The following is a 20640-nucleotide window of genomic DNA, read 5'->3' as shown; positions in this document are numbered from 1 at the left end:
ATGCAGCCAATCTTTACTCCCAGCATACCTCTATGATATAGCCATTTGCTGCATTTGGATTACATTAATAGATGTACATTTTTAAAAACATTTGGATGTATGCCTCCTAAACTTAGGCTAACATCCTGCATCCTGGAGTCAGAGCATACAATTCAGCCAGGTGGAACTCCACTCCACTGCCCTTCCCCACTTGCAGGACTCACTTTTTCCATGCAGGAGACCACTGATATGGCCACTTAAGAGGCTAGAGATGGAAAGGGGCCAGATGCATGACAAAGAAAGTGCATTTCAGGACTTTTCAACACTCCTCTGAGTGTCCAGAAGAATGTTGTTGTGTATCTAGCTACTGGGACACAAACAAATGCTTCTTGGCCATCTTTGTGCTCCCCTGCTGCCCATGTTGGTGGGAGGGGGTTAAGGAGAATATTGAGTCTGGGATTTAGGAGTTCGTTGTGCAAGGAAGGCAATGAATACCTCCCTTGCAATGACCATAAAAAAGCATACATGGTAATAAGTTGGATTCATTGCTGCCTGCATCACCAACAGGACACCAGCAATACTGCCTGAATTGATCCTAAGTCCACAATCCTGAGTATACCTGCTTGGAAATAAATCCCTCTGAATTAAAAAAAAATAAACTTCAGGGACACAGAACTGGCACTGCAATCTTAAACAAGTTTTCTCAAAGTAAAACACAGGGAGTTTTAGCAAATATGCTTAGGAATGTAGCACAGAGTTACAAAACCTGTTCTCCTGCTGCAGCTGCTACATAAAATCAGAGAACAACGACCACAGGTTCTGTACTTTTTACCTTCAAACATGAAACTAAAGTTTAAAAAGCATTTCAGAAGCCACTCATTTCCCCTTTGTGAATACAATAAGTTGAACCACTACGGTAAATTAGTTCAAAACTTTGTAAAGCTTCCTAAATATGATCATGAGCAAAACTTAAACAATTCGCCTTCGGAAAGTATTGATAGTCAGCAAAAACCACTCTGGAGGTGGATTTATGTTTTCACATTTCGCAGACCTGAAATATATGGGCCAAAAGCGCTGGCTTCTGGCTGATCTGGGGGCATGGTGTACAGATGATGCACACCCATGGATCAGGGCCACTGGCAAAAGGAGCACAAAAAAAGCACTCTTTGCCATTTGGGACTGTGGCTGCATCTGGCCCTCGCTGCAAGCTGCCAGTCTGTTTTACCCCTCAAAGAGGAAGAATATCAGTCATTCAGTGCACATGACAGGCAATTGTTTCTTTTAAGCACAAATAAATACCATAAAGATACCAGATCCCATCTGGTAAGCTAAGCATAGTCAAAGCTGGTTAGTACTTGGATGGGAGACAGTTAATGCATACAGACTATATTTCAGAAGAAGGAACTGGCAAAACCACACAGTGAATATTCCTTGCTTAAGAAAACCCTATGATATTAATGAGGTCACCAAAAGTCAACAGGACTTGAAGGCCCAAACATACAGTGCAAGAACAGGTTTATCGGACAGTTTTCAGACACAAAAAACCATCAAAGAGACAAATAGATAGGTCTGAATGCAATCCTGAACTAAACTGAGGCTAGCATGCTTTGGTCATATCATGAGATGGTATGACACATTGGAAAAGAGAAAGACCACATAACAGATGGAACGATTCAATAAAGTAAATATAGCCTTCAGCCTGCAAGACCTAAGTAGAGTTCTTAATATTTGAGATTCTTGCAGGTCACTCATCACCATAAGCAAAGGCCGACTAGAGAGCAAATAACAAGAAAGTAAGGTAGTAACATGGGAAATATGCTTAAACAGAGTCGTTTCAAGAACCAAAGGACATGCAAAACAACACCATTTTAGCTGCCAGCCAGAAGCTCAGAAGAGATAGAACCAGACTAAATTCCCTTGGTGAGGAGTTCCATAATTAGGATGCTGTTACAAAGGGTCGCATGTACATATCAACCTACCCTCACAAGATGTGGGGATTCACAACAAGGCCTCCCCAGAGGATTCCAAATCCTACAGAGGCTCACATGGACCTTTTAATGGCTCACAGAGCACTACTTTTTATAAAATGTAACATCTTAGTAAACTGACACCATTTGAATAATAATGTCCACAAGGCTCTCAATTAATAAGTGAATCAATAAATAAACAACAAAACCCCAACATAAACAATTAGCACATATTGATATTCAAAGGCCCAGTACATACAGGCCCTTTGCGACCCCCTCATCACGTGTTAGGGTTGCCTGGGGGTGGAGCGCCCACACGCCCCACAACCCTGGCACGTGATGAAGGCATAACAGTGGTGGTGCCCTGTATACATGGTGCCGCCATTGTTACGGAAGCGCCGCACAGTGCTTATTTAAGCAGCAGGCCAGTGGCATGCTGGTTATGCCGCCGCTGTGGCTTTAGAAGAACCTGCTTTTTGCAGGGGGGTTTCTGCCGGCGGGAAGCCACGCAGTTTGGCGGCTGTGGCTTCGTTCCGGCAGAATAACAGGCGCCGAGAGTCCGCCCTTTTAAAGTGTTTTGTCCCACAACAAAGATTTGGGACTGACAGTGCTCTTCCTCTCAACCAATCACCATTCCTTAGTTATGGGTTTGATTGCCTGTTTTATTCATGTTGTTGTTGTATCCCTTCAGGCCATTTTCAACTTACAGCAACCCTAAGATGACCCTGTCATGGCATCTTCTTGGCAAAATTTGAACCCTGGTCTCCTGGAGTTAGGGTTGCCATAAGTCAGGACCTCCAAACCGGGACAAATGTAAGACAATATTTTCAAATGTAGGACACACTTTTTTTTAAAATGGAGGACACGCGAAAAAATTTAATGATTTTTAAAAATATGTTAATATAAATGCATGTTTCTTAGGCATGATCAAAATGGAGGACATTTGGGCATTATTCCTAGAAAGATGGCAGAAATGGACTTCCCTTTCTGCCCAAACCACCCCCCTACATTCCAAAACACACACGACACACATTTGTGCATTGAACAAGGCTTTATTTAACATTGCCTCTTGCATATTTCAGAGGCTTATGAACAAACAGTGAGCGCATGCCTCAGAAGCTAGCTAATATCAATATCACCATCTTCATCATCATCATCACTATCACTGTTAAAAGTGATGAAGGCCTTGAGTTCTGGTCCCCACAGCACACTCCAGCTCCCAGAATTCCACAGCCTTGAGCTATAAAAGAGTCAGGGCTTGGGTTCTGGTCCCCACAGCAGCTCCCAGAATTCCACAGCCTTGAGCTATAAAAGAGTCAGGGCTTGGGTTCTGGTCCCCACAGCACACTCCGGCTCCCAGAATTCCACAGCCTTGAGCTATAAAAGAGTCAGGGCTTGGGTTCTGGTCCTCACAGCACACTCCAACTCCCAGAATTCCACAGCCTTGAGTCAGAAAAGAGTTAAAGCATTGCCAGCCAAACTGGGTTATTTCTCCAGTGTGGATGCAGCGTGATGGTGCCACTCCGATCCCTTCCTCCCTCCTGGGCTCCCTTTTGCCTGGTGCCTCCCTCTCAGCCCCCCCCATGGCCCCCACGAGTCCTGGCTTCCCTCTTGTTGGGAAATGCAGGCCTGGCCAAGGAGGGAGTTGGGCACACAACAACAACAGCAGCAGCAGCAGAGGCGGAAGGGGGGAGGAAGAGAAAAAAGAAAGGAAGGAGAAAGAAGGAAAGCAAGAGAAAGAAAAAAAATAGGGAAAGAGATAAAAAGAGGAGGAGGGGGGAAGAGGAAGAGGAGAAGAAAAAGAATAGGAGGAGGAGGAGGAGAAAGAACAAGAGAAAGAGGGGAAAATGAAGAGGAGGAAAAGAAAGAACAAGAGAAAAGGGGCAAAAAAAGAAGAGGAAGTATCTTGCCGGTAAAGCCCTCTCCATGCTGCTCAGCCTTGGGGCCGCGCGGAGAGGAAAGAGAAGCTCCTCCTCTGGAGGCTGGCTGGCCAATGAGAGAGTGGAGCTGGAACAGCCCCACCCCCTGCTAGCTTTCACAGGCTCCTGCAGCAGGGCGGGCTGTCCAGCCATTGGCCAGCCAGCCTGAAGGGCAGGAGCCCCTGCTCAGCCCTGCGCGCGCCCACACAAGAGTGCGCAGGGCAGCCCAGGGTGCAAAAGGGAAGCGCCGGAGGGCTGCAAAGGCCGCAGCAGGAGCGGCTGCAAGAGTGGCCACGTTGGTGGCAGACTGGCAGTCGGCAGCAATAACTGTAGAGTGGCTGCAGCTGCTGCTGCTGAGGCAGAGACCAACTCAACCCGGGGCAAACCCGGGGGAGGGGCAAAAACATGACGGGACCATGCCAGGGGGCCAAAAAAACCCGGGAAAGTCCCGCCCCCAGGTGGGATATGGCATCCCTACCTGGAGTCAAACTCCAACACTCAACCCACATTGTTATAGGTTTGCTCTTATAACTTATCAACTGAATTATCCTTTTTTTTGGACTTTCCTGCCAAGGTTTGCTTCAGGAGATCAAATTATAGTTTTGAAAAACAGAATATGCATGAGCTTTAATAATACAAGCAGAGAAGCAAGCTAAAAAAAGGGCTGTTAACTATAGTTTCCCATGGATAAAGCTGGATTCTAAATGCTTGGTTCTGAATCTGTTTTAGAAACCGTTTGGAAATAAGCTATAGTGAACATAGAGGTTCCTGGCTTATGTACATACACATAAAGTTTGTGCTCATCTTAGTTTATTATTACAATTTAACAATCCATACACCACCATTACCTTCATCACATGCTAAAAGGGCTGTTTTCCAAACAATTGAAAATGAAACAATGCAGCAGAAAGGCAGACGAGGCCAGGTGTATTATAGCCCAAAATGTTCATAGGTTTAACCATATTTAAAAGTTGTGAAATAAAGCAAAGAGATACTTCATGGGAGAGAAATGGCACTCCTATAAATATGTTTAAGCATGACTGATTCTCTCTTCCTCTGGGCAATATTTTTCTATGATAGTTTATGTTGTCTGCAGACTCTCTCTGTGAGTGTGTGCATGTGTTTAACAGCTCTGACTTATCTAGCAACAGGGTCAAAGATTGGTGGAGAACTGTTTCATTTTGCATAGCTGTGGATATAATTTTTTTCTGAACTGTAAAATATATTATGGGTGCAATTCACAGATCTGTCAGAATTACCATTGGCTTTGCTCTGATGCCTTTAGCAGTAGCAGGACTTTCAGGTATTTAGCAGACAATGCATTTCCTGACAAAAAACTTAAAATAACAGAAAAAGCTTCACTTGTTTAATTTCTGCTTCTACAAGCACAGATGATTTGTGCTTTCAGGCTTTCCCAATTCATGGGGAGAAATAGTTCTTAAAGGTAAATGGCATGTTATTTACTTCTTTTTTCATGATAGCTGTAGAGGGATGCAAATACAGAGAAAGGGCCACATACAGCCACAAATTAAAGGTTCCCTACCTTTGGTAGTGATAAATGGAAATGGAACAAAGTAGCTCTGTGTCAAACTGTCTACTTCCATAACTTGATCTTAACACCTATCCAGCCTGCCTGTTCCCAATGCAGCTTTTTAATCTTTCCATTTCTTTAAAAGGTGTAGCACTGCTTATTTTTCTCCTGATCCACTTTGCTTTGAAAATCTACAATGATATATGTGTATCATGTCACTGTGTCTCCATAGGTAAGCCTCCCAATGTTAACCCACCCAAGTCCATCTTTGTAAGCTACACAGCTACCCCATCAACACAGTCATTTCTATGTTGTTTGAGAATGGATGATCAGCAGGGATGTGTCCAGCTGTTTCCTCCTAGCTGGCTGCACCATGACAGACATCCACAGTGAACTTTAAGGGTCTTTCTGATGTCCTTGCAGCATGTGCAGAAAAATAGCTGGACACATCCCTCCTGGTCTCCCCATTTCCAAACAATGTGAAAATTGTGGGGGGGGGGCTGTTTCTTATAAAGTAGGATTGGGAGTGGGCTTCAGTTGTTCAATGGTTGGAATAGAATTCCAGCTTCCACAATGACAAGAAAAATGAATTGCAATGGTGCATGTGTGACTTAGGTCATTTTAATTAACATGATACCAGCCATGATCTTTCTTTGCTGTAAATAGCTTCTGCATCCCTTAATCACCAATAAAATCATATTCTAGACTAAGGAGTTTTCTCCAGTCTTATTATCATACAAATATCTTGGGGAATTGTGGAGTCTGAGAACATATCACAAGGCATGACCTGTTGGAAGGGATCCCAAGGGCCATCTAGCTCAACCCCCTTGCTTGATTTTGGCTTGATCCAGTCAAAATTAAGTACATAGATGTACACATACATGCTGAACATTCGCTTTGATGAAATAATATGGGGCTGAGCACAGACCCGTCTTTAGCCATTTTTACTCCCAAGTAAGACCACTGAATTAAATGGACTTTACTTCTAATTAAAACTTCAGGATTGCAGCCTGAAAGCACTTAATAGGCTGTGTCAATTGTGGTGAAAACCTCTTACTGGACTTATTGGGTTCTGCAAATGTGTTTTGCACATCTAAACATGACATTCTTCACCACTATACCACACTACCTATGAATTTAGGATGGGCTGTGATGATAAATTATTGTTTCTACCACATTACTGAGCTGGGGAGAAGAGTCTAGCAAAGGACTCTTCTGACTTTCCCTCAAGTATTTCATAGAAGAAAACAACATTCTTGTTGTGGCCAAGCAACATCAGAGTATGATCAAAATGGGAAGTTATTAGTATGGAAGAATGCTCAAGCTAACAGAGGCTGCAGCAATTAGTTTTTCCCTGAGTCTATTGAGAAGAGCAATATTCCACACACACCTCCTCCTTGTCTGGCTGAGTTTCTTAAATATAAACTCGTTTTGCCCACTGAATGCAATTTCCAGCAACCAAAGTAAGCTCAGGACAAGGGGGAAAGTAAGAGAAAGAGAAAATTGGACATTTTAAAACAGCTGAAAAAGTGAGACAGCAGAGGACCGCTCCTGCCAAATTAGGACAGTTAGTGGCTATGCTTCAAGCTACTCTTACAAGATGAGCCAATGTTGTTTAGCTGTTAAGAGTGCTGGACTAGGATTTGTGAAATCTAGGTTCTAGTCCAACACATTTAACAGTGAAACAGTCTTATAGGAGTAGCTTGGAGTATACCCATCAACTGTCCCACTCTATTATGAAACTCATTGGTTATAACTTCTCCCAGGATTGTTCTAAAGATGAAACTGAGGAAGAAAAAAGGCAGATAAAACACCATGAAGTCACTGGGGGAAGGGCACAATATAAAAAGTAATGGCAAATAAACATGACTGCAATGGAAAGGAAGATTTTTTTTTATATACTACTATACATCAAGAATGGATAAGAACATGCAAAGTCCCGATTAATCTCCTTACTAAGGGATATAGGAAGCTGCCATATACTGACATGTAACACTCGTCCTTCAAATGCAGTGTTTTCAATAAGGATTGGCAAGTGTTTCTAGCAGGATTCCTTTCTAACCCTATCTGGATAGACTGAGGTTGAACCAGGGACCTTTGGCATGCAAGGCAGGTGTTCTTCCATTGAGTTACAGCCTTGCTCATTTGTTGCTAATTCATTTTTGCTTATTAATAAGCAATCCATCATTCACATGGCAGGGTGTGTGCCTGTGTGAAACCACTGAGCTCACCCAGTATTGTTGAGATAGATCAGGGGTAGGCAACCTGCGGCCCACGGGCCGGAGGTGGCCCGGCAAGGCCTTGGGACCGGCCCCAGCCCAGTCCTGCCGCCGATTGCCACCAGGGCCTTTGGCCTCTTGCGCGCAGGGGCAAGGGAGGCAATTGTCTATAGACGCCTCAGAAACATGCATTTATATTAACATTTTTTAAAAAAAATCAGCAAAAATTTTTGTGTGTCCTCCACTTTTTTAAAAAAAAGTGTCCACCATTTGAAAATGTTGCCCTACATTTGTCCCGGTTTATTTATTTATTTAATTTTTTTAAAAAAAATAATTATTTATTTTTTTGCTTCGGCCCCCCAGTTGTCTCAGGGACAGCAACCCGGCCCCCGGCTCAAAAAGGTTGCCTACCCCTGAGATAGATCCTCATCCCTGTTTAACAGTTTATTATGTATTGTATGATGAAGCAAAAAGAAGTAAGGATTCCAAATCAGCTCTTTGGAATTACACTGACATTCTTTAGGTTCTCTTCAGTACTTCTCTTCCTTTCTTAACTATGTAAATAAAGCTGAATTTGAGGAGCGATAAGAAGCTGTTACTCTAAGCATGTCCTTAAACATTCATGAAATGTCACATTTATTTTCTTTCCCTTCCTAGTGTAAAGCTCTGTAACAACTGCATTGTTTAAATTTACACTACAAACCAGTAGCACTCCAGAATGACAGATTGTGATCTTTTCAGCCTGGCTACCTCATAACAATTTTTATTGCAATTCAAAGCTGTCGTAGTCCTAAACAGCAACATTTCCAACATTTGGACTAAACAGGGAAACTTGGGCAGTTTACAGACCGCCCCTTTCCCCGCCAGATCAGGGCCTCAGCTGCTACAGCGGCAGCCTCTGAGGCCCCGATCCTCCGCTTTCCAGGCCACTTCCCTGAGGCCTGGAAAGGGGTGTCTTTGGGGTTTCGAGCCCCAAGGACACCCCGACAGCGGCGGGGAAAAAGAGAAAGGGGCCGCTCGTCCCCTTTCTCTTTTGTATCACTAGTGCAGCCGTCTAAAGGCTGTGCCCAGCGACACAAACCTGGAAGGAGCTCCATTTCAGAGCTCCTTCTGGCGCCGTGGAAAGGGCACCCCAGGTGCCCTCACGCGGTGCCAGGACATCACTTCCGCGCCACTCCATTTGGAGGCAGCACGGTCATGATGTCCCAATGGCGGCACCCATGTAGAATGGGCGCCGCCATTTTGTACATACTAGGCACGTACTAGGGTTAGGGCGTCCGGAAAGGACGCCCTTTCCTAACCCTAGTACGTACCTAGTACGTACTTTTTGCACGTCTGGAACGTGCCTTGGCTAGGTAAACCATGCCTTTATGCATCCCTGAGAGAGTAAAAAGCTGGATTTAGCAGGAATTCTACGTACTTAAAAAGGCACATGAGTGCATATTTACCGGTAATTGTTCCACAGAGAAGAAAAAAGCAAATCCACAGATAATGTACAGTACTGGGCATAAGATGAATTCTTAATGAAAATATATTGAAATCCTATATGTTTAGTCAAAAGTAAATCCTGCTGAATTCATTGGGATGTGTTCCTAGTGGGTATTAGTATTACAGCATAACACATTTTTCAATTTATCCATCAGTCTGTAAACTAGAAGTATAAGTTCATACTGTGTCCTCAGAAATCCTATTGAATCCTGTGAGACTACCTCTCAGGTAAAATCTGCATATTTTTACATACTAGAAAAACCAGGAAGGTACTTTGCTTTTAACTTGTGTATTTACATTATTTATTTGTGTCTTTAAGTATTAATTCAAAGACAAATAATGCAACATTCTTAAGCACAGATTCCAGTCCATTAGATTTAAATAAAAGGAAACAAAGAACACTGGTGAACATTATCAGAATACTAGTCATTCCAGAACAAAACAGACAGATACCATCACTTTAAAAAAATCCCTTTTCAGCCATAAAACTGTATTTTGCTCTTATAAAAGTTATTAATTTCATCATTATGAGGACATCCTGAATTCTAAAGCAAGACAAACATTCCAACAAAGGAGGAGAGAATGCGAATTTCACATGTGAGGCAACAGAGACTTTAGAAGTTGTTAACAAATTAATAAGCATTTCTTAAACAGTCTCATTTATGCAATCATTTATATACTGTAATGAAAACTGTTTTAGAACAGATCCCTTGGTAGCTTACAACCTGTGATCTGTTCAATGTAGATACTACCAAATTCCCATATGATTTGATCTTTTTACAGTACATCTCCTCTCATGTTCTAAGCCTATAAGCAAGTCACCTGTCAACTTTGAATACTCAAAGATGGTTTTGCCAGTTCCTTCCTCTGAAATATAGCCTACAACACCTGGTATTGGTCAATTATTCCACAGATGCCTATCACCACAGGCAGACATACACACCTGGAACTACCTAGCATATAAGTACACTGTTCAGAGATAAAAATCCCTTATTGTGTCACAATTTATGTTAGATCAAAGCTGGCTGCAGATGGTTTCAAAGGGGGAATGGGCTAATTTATGGAGGATAGGGCTATTAGTGAATGCTAGTCCTGATAGATAATGACCATGAAAGAAATATATACATTCAACCCAGACAATGAAGAAATTGAAATAAAGAGTTCCTTTGATCAGAATGGTGACTACAGTCAAGAAATAAGAAGACTACGAATGGGAAGGGCAGCTATGAAGGAACTAGTTAAGATCCCAAAGAGTAAATACATACAACTGAACATTACAATCAGAATTATTCAAGCCACAGTATTCCCCATTGTCATGTATGGATGCGAGAGCTAGACATTGAAAAAAGCAGACAATAAGAAAATCAACTCATTTGAGATAAGTTGCTGAAGAAGAGTGCTGAGGATACCATGGACAAATAGAGGATCCTAGAACAAATGAAGCCAGAACTCTCTCTGGAAACCAAGATGATGGAATTGAGGCTGCCATATTTTGGCACATCATGAGAAGACATGACTCACTAGAAAAGACAATAATGCTAAAAAAAGGTGAAGGGCAGTAGAAAGAGAGGAAGGCTGCACACTAAATGGCTAGACTCAACTAGAGGAGTCATGGGCATGAATCTCCAAGACTTAAGCAGAGCAGTGAAGAATAGTGGCACTTGGAGATATCAAATTTACAGGGTTGCAAATAAAGAGGAGACAAGCTCCACGTGCTAAAAGATGGTCTACTGTTTATTAATGTTTAAAAAGCCCAATGTATTTTGACCACACTAGGCTTTCTTCAGGGGCCTTCAAAAGAATTCACAGCAGTTGTAAACACTCCCAAAAAATGCAGGACCATAAAGAGATATAGAAATATCCCTGTGGTCTTGTATCTTGGAGAGTGTTCACAACTCCAGTGAATTCTTTTGAAGGCCCCTGAAGAAAGCCTAGTGTGGTTGAAACATTTTGGGCTTTTTAAACACTAATAAACAGTTGGCCACCTTTTAATACATGGAGCTTTTCTCCCCTTTGTTTGGCTAGATGCTTTCAGTTCCTTACTTATACTCATCCACAGGATCGCCATGAGACAGGGCAGACTTGAGGGCAGCTAACAACAACAGTCCTAATATGTACTCCCCCCTCCCCGCCCCAGAACCATATGCCATGGACCACGAAGCCTAAAAGGTGCTATTTCTAGCTTGTGTGTTTCTCATAGTTCCAGCCATCTGTCTGCTATGAGAACACAATACTAGCTTAGACAGGCCTCTGGGCTTGTTGTTGTGTACCTTCAAATTATTTACACCATGCTGGCTCAGCCCTTTAGGCACATCTCTGTTAACTTCTTATGCCTTTCTCGTTGTAGAAAGTTAATAGCAGCTGTGAGGGAGATTTAAATCAGGGAAATAATTTTAGGAGAAAGAGTTTAAACTTCTGGTCTAATTTGCATCCAGCTGCTGCTTTTTACATTGAGACAGAGAGAGATAAGAGACCCCTATCAAATCATTCTTCTGTATTGGCTTTGTGTCCAAATTTGCAAAAAGAGCAAAATGAACTATGTGGCGGGTTACACACTGCCAAAAAATACGTATTAGGGTTAGGAAGAGGCGGTGCTTCCGCACCCCCTAACCCTAGTACGTATGGAATACGTACAATATGGCAGCGCCCCTTCCACATGGGGGGCCGCCATATTGACGTAACGGACGCTCTGCGTCCGCATGTGGCGCACCGGAAGTGATGCCGCAAGTGCACCCTTTGGCACTTGCGGCGCCTCTTCTGGGGACCGAGAAGGAGCGCAATTTCCGCGCTCCTTCTCTGCAGCATCTGGGAGTTGCATCTCCTGGACGCTGCAAGCGGCGGCGGAGCCAGACTGCCGCTTTTCGGCGGTCTATAACCCGCCTTAATCTCTGGCTGGCTGGCTGCAACAATAACTGATATAAAAGATTACTGTGGAGAAATTGAATCTTTCATTGGAGTTGGGAGAAAAGAGCCTCCAACTCACCTTTTTCCATGACACACTGTGTAGCTACTGCCATCTCTTCCATGCCTCTACAGCTGTAGTCATTTACAATTCAAAAACACAACAAATGGAAAGGGCTCTGTGTATAGGTAGACTTGTCACCACCATGAGGACTAACACTGGCAAGGTGTTTGACCAGCTTTCACCACCCTGGTGTTTATTTCTCCATATTTAGTTAGGGAACATTCACCTTAGCATCAGTTTGATAGGACTGCTCTGATATGTTCAGCTGCCTTTCACCAAATCAGATCATTTGTCCATCATGTCACCCAGAAACACCTGTTCCACCTAACCATCACACTCAACCAGTGGTATTTTCTAGTCTAGCTGCTGGATATCCTTTTAATGTAAGAGATTCTGGAATGGAACCTGGGAAGACTCAATGCCTGCAAAGAAGCTGTTGTATACTACTGAGCTCTGGGCCTTCCTAGAACTTGCACAAAAGTTATTTTGAATGTATTATTCATTTTCAGAATAATGTCTTTAAATGTGATTCCCAAACTGTGGCTGTGATTCTGGATTCTTTGCTCATTAGGCTGCTAGAAGCCTGACTTGAAAACCTTTCTGTAAAAGCTATAAAACAAATGCTGAAAACAGGACAGGGCAGAGTCTAAAAGGTGTGTGTGATTCCTAAATGAGGGGCTGTAAACAATATAGTTGGGCCCAGAACAAAGACCAAATGCCAGGCTGTTTGCCCAGCCTTTGAACCATACTAAACTAAACAGAGCTTATCAGCCATCCACATTCAGGATCAATAACCTCATATTTCCAAAAATTTTTACATATCTGCAAACTCAGGATTAGCCTGGTATCTTTGGTAGAGTGTTTGCTCCAGAAGGTATCAGTGCTGCTGGGTTAACAGAAAGGCATACTTGTTGTTACATGCCTTCAAGTCAACACTGATTTAGGATGACCCATCATAGAGTTTTCTTGGCAAGAATTATTCAGAGGAAGTTTACCATTACCTTCTGCTAAGGCTTAGAGAATGTGACTAGCCCAAAGTCACTGTGGTTTTTTATGGCTGACTGAGGATTCAGACTTTGCCTCTGAAAAGACTCAAACCTTATACCATGATGGCTCTGTAATCCCAAGATTTATAGATCTGCAAATAACAACAAAAATTAGAAAGATGGTTGAAAGGTGGTGGTTCCTCATCAAAAGAGGTTCAGTACCTTGGATAACTTCTTTCAAGTTTGAACTAAAATCTGAAGCAAATTCATTAGCCTACTGACATGGAAATCATCAGCCATCAATGTTACCTGACCTTTTCTTTTTCCTCTCAGATATCCCATTCCCATTCCCATCTAACTATCCTTCTCCAAGTATTCAAGTTTCCCTTCCGTCTAAGTGTTGGCATTTTGGTTCCTCTCCACCACCACCACTACCAGTCTATCATTACTACTGGGCTCATTCTTGGAGTGACTCCATCCTCCACGTATGCTTTTTTCCTTACAGTTTTATCTTCCTCTTACCAGTAGTTGTGTTGCTGTTTTAGGTAGTCTCCAGAAGCATAGGGAAAACTGAAACTGCAGGACTGGAAAGAATTACATATAGCTTACATTGTAAAGTCAGAGTTCAGAAAAGTTACAGTTTTGGATTGTTAGTATGCAAAGAGATCTTTCAGCACCTTTGAGATTAAATGAAAGATAGAAGCTGGTAGCATGAGCTTTTGTAGACTTGAGTCTACTTCCTCAGATGCATTTGGTGGAGTGGAAGGCCCAGGGACAGACCAACATAGCAGTTTGTGTGTAAAAGAATGTCCATAGGAATGCAAAACTTTATGGGTGTGGAGATGAGTTGACAAGTTTCATTTTAATGATGGTCGTTGCGGGACAAGGCAAGGATGTTGCCTATAGGCAAAGTTAGTAGATAACCATATGATTGAATACTGGATGTAGTGTGGGAGCCAAAAAGATGCAATGAAGTGGCCAAGAAAACTCCCATGAAGCTGAGGGGTTAACTAGTGTTATAATGTGTGTAGTTTAGCCATGGAAACCTACTGGGTGACCTTGGGCAAGTCATACTCTTTTAGTTTCAGAGAATTACAATGGCAAACCCCCTCTGATGAAACCTGCCAAGAAAACATCATGATAGATTTGTCTTAGGCAGGTCATCATCAGTCAGAAATGTCTTGAAGGCAAACAACAACAGCAACAACAAAGCGTGCTAGGAAACCATTGTTTCTGTTCAACCCAATGCTGATGGACTGCAGTTTACTGATATACTCAAGTTCTGCTGTTTCTCTTTCCAGTCTTCCTTTGCAGTCTTTTTGTTCAAGGATTATAGCTCCCAGAATCCCTCAACCTGGCTAGCTGGGGATTGTGGGAATTGTAGCCTTCTGCACAAGGTCACGTAGTAAGCAACTAAGTAAAGGACAAATCAGTAAACAATAAATGACAGAACAGTGCTTTAGTATTTATCAGAAGCATCAAACTGAAAAAGTATATAGTACTTGCAAAAAAAAAAAACCACTAAAGGGAGCTCATTTGACTTTAAAGACAGAAAAAGTCCAGAGATATTGGCAAAATATTGGATTCCTGTTCTGAATGAAACAAATCAGAATCAAGCATGAGGGATGTGATAGTGTAATTAAATCAATAAAGATGCTCAACTTCATAATCAAAATCATTGCAGTTTTTGTTTAACTATGGAAGGAATGTCATATTGGGGATGGAGCAAGCTTGTTTTCTGCTGCTCCAGAGAATAGGAAATGGATACAAGCTACAGGAAAAGAGATTCCACCTAAACATTTGCCCATTTCGTCTTGTATCATTATGTATATGTGCATGCACTGAGTTAGTGTGGTGTAATAGTTAAGGTGTTGATCTGGAATTTGGAAGATCCAGGTTCAAGTTTCCATAAAATTTACTAGGAGTCCTGGCTGATCGCTCTTTCTCAGCCACACCTATCTCATAAAGTTGTTGTGAAAATAAAGGTGGGGAGGGACATGTCCGCTGCCTTGAACTCACTGGAGGATGGATAGGATATAAATGCAGCAATCACCTAATAAATATATGTTTATAGGAACACACACACACCGCTGCCAACTCAGGATGTTTTAAACTCTCAGTTTTATCATCCAATGACTGAAGCCCTGTGCAGACATTAAATGGAGACATACAGAAGATAAGAAGGAGAATCAGAATCTTATCAGCTGTCCACTGCATTTGCAGATTGCCCAGAAGACTGAAGAACAGCCTATATATCTACACTCTCTCAGTGAAATCACAACTCTGTGGAAGGCAGAGTCACAAATTAGAGAAATAAAGTCTATGTGAATCCATGTTTGTTGTCGGGCCCACTAACCCAGGTATAAGGATAGGTCAACCAATCCTAGACAGAGTCACACTCCCCTTAAAGGACTGTGTTAGTAGTCTGGAAGTACTCCTAGACTCATCGCTTCGAATGTCAGACCAGATAAATGCAACAGTCAGGAGTGCCTGCTATCACCTTCGGCTGATATATCAACTGCATTCTTTCCTAGAACAGAGGGACCTAGGCCACACAACTTGATTTCTGTAATGTGTTCTACATGAGGCTACCGTTGTGCCTAGTCCGGAAAGTCCAGCTAGTCCAAAATATGGCAGCCAGAGTGGTCACTGGAACAGCTAGAGGTGACCACATTACTCCTATTTTTAAATCTCTTCACTGGTTGCCTATTAGTTTCCGGGCACAGTACAAGGTGTTGGTTGTGACCTTTAAAGCCCTACATGGCTTGGGTCCAACCGATCTGTGGGATCACCTCCTTCCATATAATCCACTCCACACACTTAGTTCTCTGGGAAAAACCTTCTTCAACCAATAAAGGCCAGGTTGATGGTGGTCATCCAGAGGGCCTTCTCATCAGCTGCTCCCAAATTATGGAGTGGCCTGTCAGAAGAACTCCGGAATATTACCAATCTTGACAGCTTTAACAGGGCTGTCAAGACAGATCTCCTCCGACAAGCCTTCCCTGAATAATACATCTGATCTCCCATGGAAACGGACTATCATAGAGAACACCCAAATTGCCCATCCCCGTGCCTCTGACTGGTTTGATGTTTATCTGTTTTAGTTGTTTTGATTGTTCATGTTATTTTATTATAGTGTAATTGCGGTGGGGGGAGAATTGAGAGAATGTATTTTCATATATGTTGTATTTATATTGCATTTTATCCATTATTGTAAGCCACCTAGGTCCTGCGGGAGAGGCAGCATATAAATAAAAAAATATTATTTATTATGTAAGCTGTGTTCAGGATCTAGGAATAAAAATAATGAACACATTCTTCATTCCATTTCATACATGTTTACCGAACAACAACACAGACTCTGGTGATTTTCTTTACTTGTGAAACTCACATGACACACATGAGCTTTCATCTCACTTCAAAAACAAGGGATATATATTAGTGCTGAACTCCATATTCATAGATTTTCTGAGTCTATGATTTAAAGCAGGGGTGGCAATCATGAGTCCCTTCAAATGTTTTTGTATCTCCAATGGCTATCTAAGCAAGGGCTGTTGATTTCAGGTGGGAAGGCAGGGGGTCACACAAATGTGAATAGTCCTCCTTCCCGTGAACAGGAGAATTAGACATTCAAATTAATGAAATATATACAAATAGATAGGTGTGTAAAGTAAGAGTGACCAAAGAGGAATCTTTAGAAAGTATTTGTAGGTGCAGAAGGGTTAAACATCCCTCCTGATTTCACCTTCCATAAATCATATACTGTAAACAACTGCTTGGAGCAAGCAGTTAACAAATCACCTGGTCATACTGGCCACATAAAAGAAACAGGTGGCTCACAGAAAGGCCAGAGTATATTTCACTTTCTAATGAAAAAATACAGCCAGCCTCTACACCAAGAAGAGGCAATGTGTGGCCCTTCAGATACTGTTAGACTACAACTCCCATCATTGCTAGCTAGTACAGCCAATGCTGTAGGAGGATGGGAGTTGTAGTACCAAAAGATCTAGCCACAGAGTGCCCATTCTGATCTACAGGTTGAGTACCCCTTATCTGGAACTTTCAAATCCAAAATGAGGCAATATTGTTGTTATTTTCCATCATGTGGACTTTGATTTATGGCAACTTTATGAATGGAAGACATCCAAGAGTCCCAGTCATCAATAGTTTTGCAAACTCAGAGCAATGGCTTCCTTATTTATTTCAATCAACCGGCAGTGTTTTCTTCATCTTATAATGCAGATAATACTAGGAATTCCCTGGTCTACCAGAAAGCCATTACTGCCAGACAGAGTAGACAATACCAGGCTACATGGATCAATGAGCTGACTCAGTATAAGGCAGCTTTCCCTGTTCCTAACACCTGCAACCCCTTTCATAAACTACTACCTGTTGGAAACCACTTCCAAAGAAATAACCAATGCAAAGAAATCTCTTCAGAGACAAAGGCTTTTCCATGATGAAAACACACCTTTACTGGTACTATTTCAGAGAAAGTACTTTCCAGATTAATGGAAATAATCCAAGAGAACTGGTCCCAACTCTGTTTATTTGCATCATTTAATGCCATTAACAACAAGAAGAAGATCTGAAGATGTCAACCATCTGCTCCAAACAGCTCATGCTATCAGAAAAAAAAACAGACTTAGGAAACTCCCTTTCCTGGTCTCTCCCAGAGGACCTTTCACACTACCCAGCTATAATGCTATGACTCCACTTCAACTGTCATGGCTGCATCCTATGGAATCCTGGGAGCTGCCATTTAAGAAGGGACATTTACAATTCTCAGCCAAATAGCTCTAGTGCTTTTGTTGTTAACTGCCTACAAGTCTACTTCAACCCATGGTGACCCTATGAATGAGAGACATCTAAGTCAGCCTAACTTCAGCTGTTCTGCTCAGCTCCTGCAGATTCATGGCCGTGGTTCCTTTGATAGAGTCTGTCCATCTAGAATGTGGTCTTCCTCTCTTACAATTGCCCTCCACTTTCCCAAGCATTATAGTCTTTTCTAGTGAGTCCTTTCCTCTCCTAATACGGCCAAAATACAACAACCTGTTTAGTCATCTGTGCTTCCAATTAAAGTTCAACCCTGATCTGCTCCAAGACACCCCCATCCACTAGTCTTTTTAGTAGTGTTCTCGCAGAGCTTCCATCTCCAGCACCTCAACTCAAAGGAGTTGAGTGTCTTCTGATCAGCTTTATTTGCTGTCCAGCTCTCACAACCATTGCTGTTGTTGTTGTGCACCTTTGTGTCATTTCCGACTTATGGAGACCCTCAAATGGGGCTGTCTTGGCAAGTTTCTTCAGAAGGGTGTTGCCATTGCCATCCGCTGAGAGAGTGTGAGTTGCCCAGGGTCACCCAGTGCATGGCGAAGGTGTGATTTGAACCCTGGTCTGAGAAGCTGTAGTCCAACCACTGTGCCACGCTAGTTTACCAAACTACAAAGGTGACTGCCAGTGTGGTGTAGTGGTTGGACTATGACTCTCTTCTACTGTGGAATCATAATGCTACAACTGTGGGACGTCTACTGTTTTGCTACCCGTGCAACAACCACCACAACACAGAGACAGTGGCAAGCCAGCTAAGGAACTGGGTGCTTTCAGGATTCCTCTACTGCATTTTCTTACTGGGCAGTGTATATAGGGACTAAATATTCCTGGTATCAGCAGTGCTGCTCCCATCCCTTTGCATTTCTGTGGACCATTTGTATACGTGGGGGTCAGTTTTGGACCCCCCCCCCCAATGTATGGGCAAAAACTGCAGGACCTCAAGTCCCGTTGTTTTCTATGGCTGCATGTTCCCGTGTGTGGCGCTGCATGTACACCACACGCACCATTTTAATACCTGAGGTTTGCTGCCCAGGTGAGCTTGAGTCTGTGGATGGCAAGCCCATGTATGGGGCAGTGCACTGTATTTCCTCCTTCCTTCTCCCAGACCAACTTCTCCGCAGCCCAGCTTGGTGGCACAGCGGTCAAATGCCTGCACTGCAAGGTTGTGAATTCATCCCCAGCCAGGGGCTCAGGGATCACTCAGCCTGGCACCTTTCTGTAGGTGGCTAAAATGAGTCCCCAGCTGGTGGGGGGCAAGGAGCTTAGACATTGTAAACCGCCTTAGGGAGTGCTTAAGGGCACTGGCAAGGGGTATGGAAATGGGCTTGCTGCTGTTGCTCTTGCCTCAGTTTGGGCGTGCCACAGACACACAAACACACACAAACACACACACACAATGGCGTCAGGCTCAACCTGTCAGCTCCTCTTCCCTCCTCCGTTGCCAACGCCGCCTCAGCCCCAAAACATCACCATTTCCCCCCAAAAGAAAGCCTTTCTCTGCCTCAGGGCTCTCCACAAGGGTTTACCTTCCCCCTCCCCAAACCCTCCAAGGCCAGGATCTGAGAGAGAGAAAAGAAGGAGGCAACCCCCAAAGGCCTCACAGAGCAAAGGGAGGAAAGAAGAGGGAAGGGAAGCAGCCCCAAGCCTCCCCTCAGCAGGCGCCAGAAGAGGGGGGCTCTCCCCCAAAACACCCCCCTTTCTTCTTTTGTATTCGAGCGGAGGGGCCCCGCCAAGGCCGAGGAAAGCCATGGGGAACCCAGGAGGGAGGGAAGAAAGGGGCGGGAAGAACCCCCTCAGGGCTGCCCCGCTTCTCCTCCTTCGCCCCCCCCCCTCTGCTTGGGATGGAGCCCTAGAAAGGTCCAGAGAGCAAGGCCAGGAGAGCCCTGCCCGAGAGGAGCAGGCGCCGCAAAAGGGAGGACCTTCAAGGAAGGCAAACACCCATCCATCCATATATACATATGTGTGTGTGTGTGTGTTTGCTTTCCTTGAAGGACCTCCTCTCTATATATGATGGACCTTCAAGGAAAGCGAACACACACAATAGATAGATAGATGGAGGACGTGACCCGAGCTCCAAGGCTCATCCTCCTCCTTAGCCCTGTCAATCCCTGCTCTCCCGATGGGAAGACATTTTGAAATGCCTCTTCCTAAAGGCTCCTGCCGGGAGAAGGGCGGCATTATTATTACAATGATGACACAAAGGAAGAAGGCTGCAATGGAGGACGCGTCCGGGCCAAAGGAGGGCCTCCGATGGCGCCTACATCAATGGCTGGAGAGGGAGGGAGGGAGGGAGGGAGGGAGAAGGCCCTCCTCGGCGTCCCCCTCCTTCCCTGCCTGGCTGCCTGGCTTACCCTCCCCGGTGTTTGTTGTCCATGCGCTTCTTCTGCCTGACCGGCTGCAAGGGGATGTTGTCGGTCATGGCTGCGGCCGACGCTTCCTCCTCCTCCTCCTCCTCCTCCTCCTCCGCCCAGTCGGGCTCCGGGGCTGGGGCTGGGGCTGCTGGCCCTTCTCCGCCCCTCGGGTGACAGAGGCAGCCGCGCAGGTAAGGCGGCGGCGAAGGAAGGAAGGAAGGAAGGAAGGAAGGAGGCCTTCTGGGGCGGCGTTGAGGCTCGGCCTCCCTCCCTCCTTCCCTCCCTCCGCCTCTCGGGCCTTTTGGGGGGCTTCTTCCCTCTCAGCCCAGCCTAGACTCCAGGCTTGGTCCTCCTTTCCCAGGAGGACACCTCCTCCATTGCAGCCTCTGTCCAGGAGGCATTTCA

The 20640-nt window shown here is 43.9% G+C and overlaps 1 protein-coding gene across 1 annotated transcript in view; it reads right to left on the bottom strand.

Moving 5' to 3' along the window:
- Positions 1-20404, bottom strand: part of ATP9A (ATPase phospholipid transporting 9A) — a 130071-nt gene extending 109667 nt beyond the window's left edge. Inside the window, exon 1 of the mRNA XM_089513808.1 lies at positions 20236-20404. Coding sequence (XP_089369934.1) covers positions 20236-20303 — 68 coding nt within the window. The 5' untranslated portion in view covers positions 20304-20404. The remainder of the gene's footprint in view (positions 1-20235) is intronic.
- Between the last annotated feature and the right edge of the window lie 236 nt (positions 20405-20640).

This window comes from Sceloporus occidentalis, unplaced genomic scaffold, assembly GCF_023333645.1.
Source record: "Sceloporus occidentalis isolate IW3139 unplaced genomic scaffold, rSceOcc1.0.p SCAF_3, whole genome shotgun sequence".
Lineage (NCBI taxonomy): Eukaryota > Metazoa > Chordata > Lepidosauria > Squamata > Phrynosomatidae > Sceloporus > Sceloporus occidentalis.
Note: the sequence above shows the minus strand (reverse complement) of the source record. Positions and strands in the feature narration are given on the sequence as shown.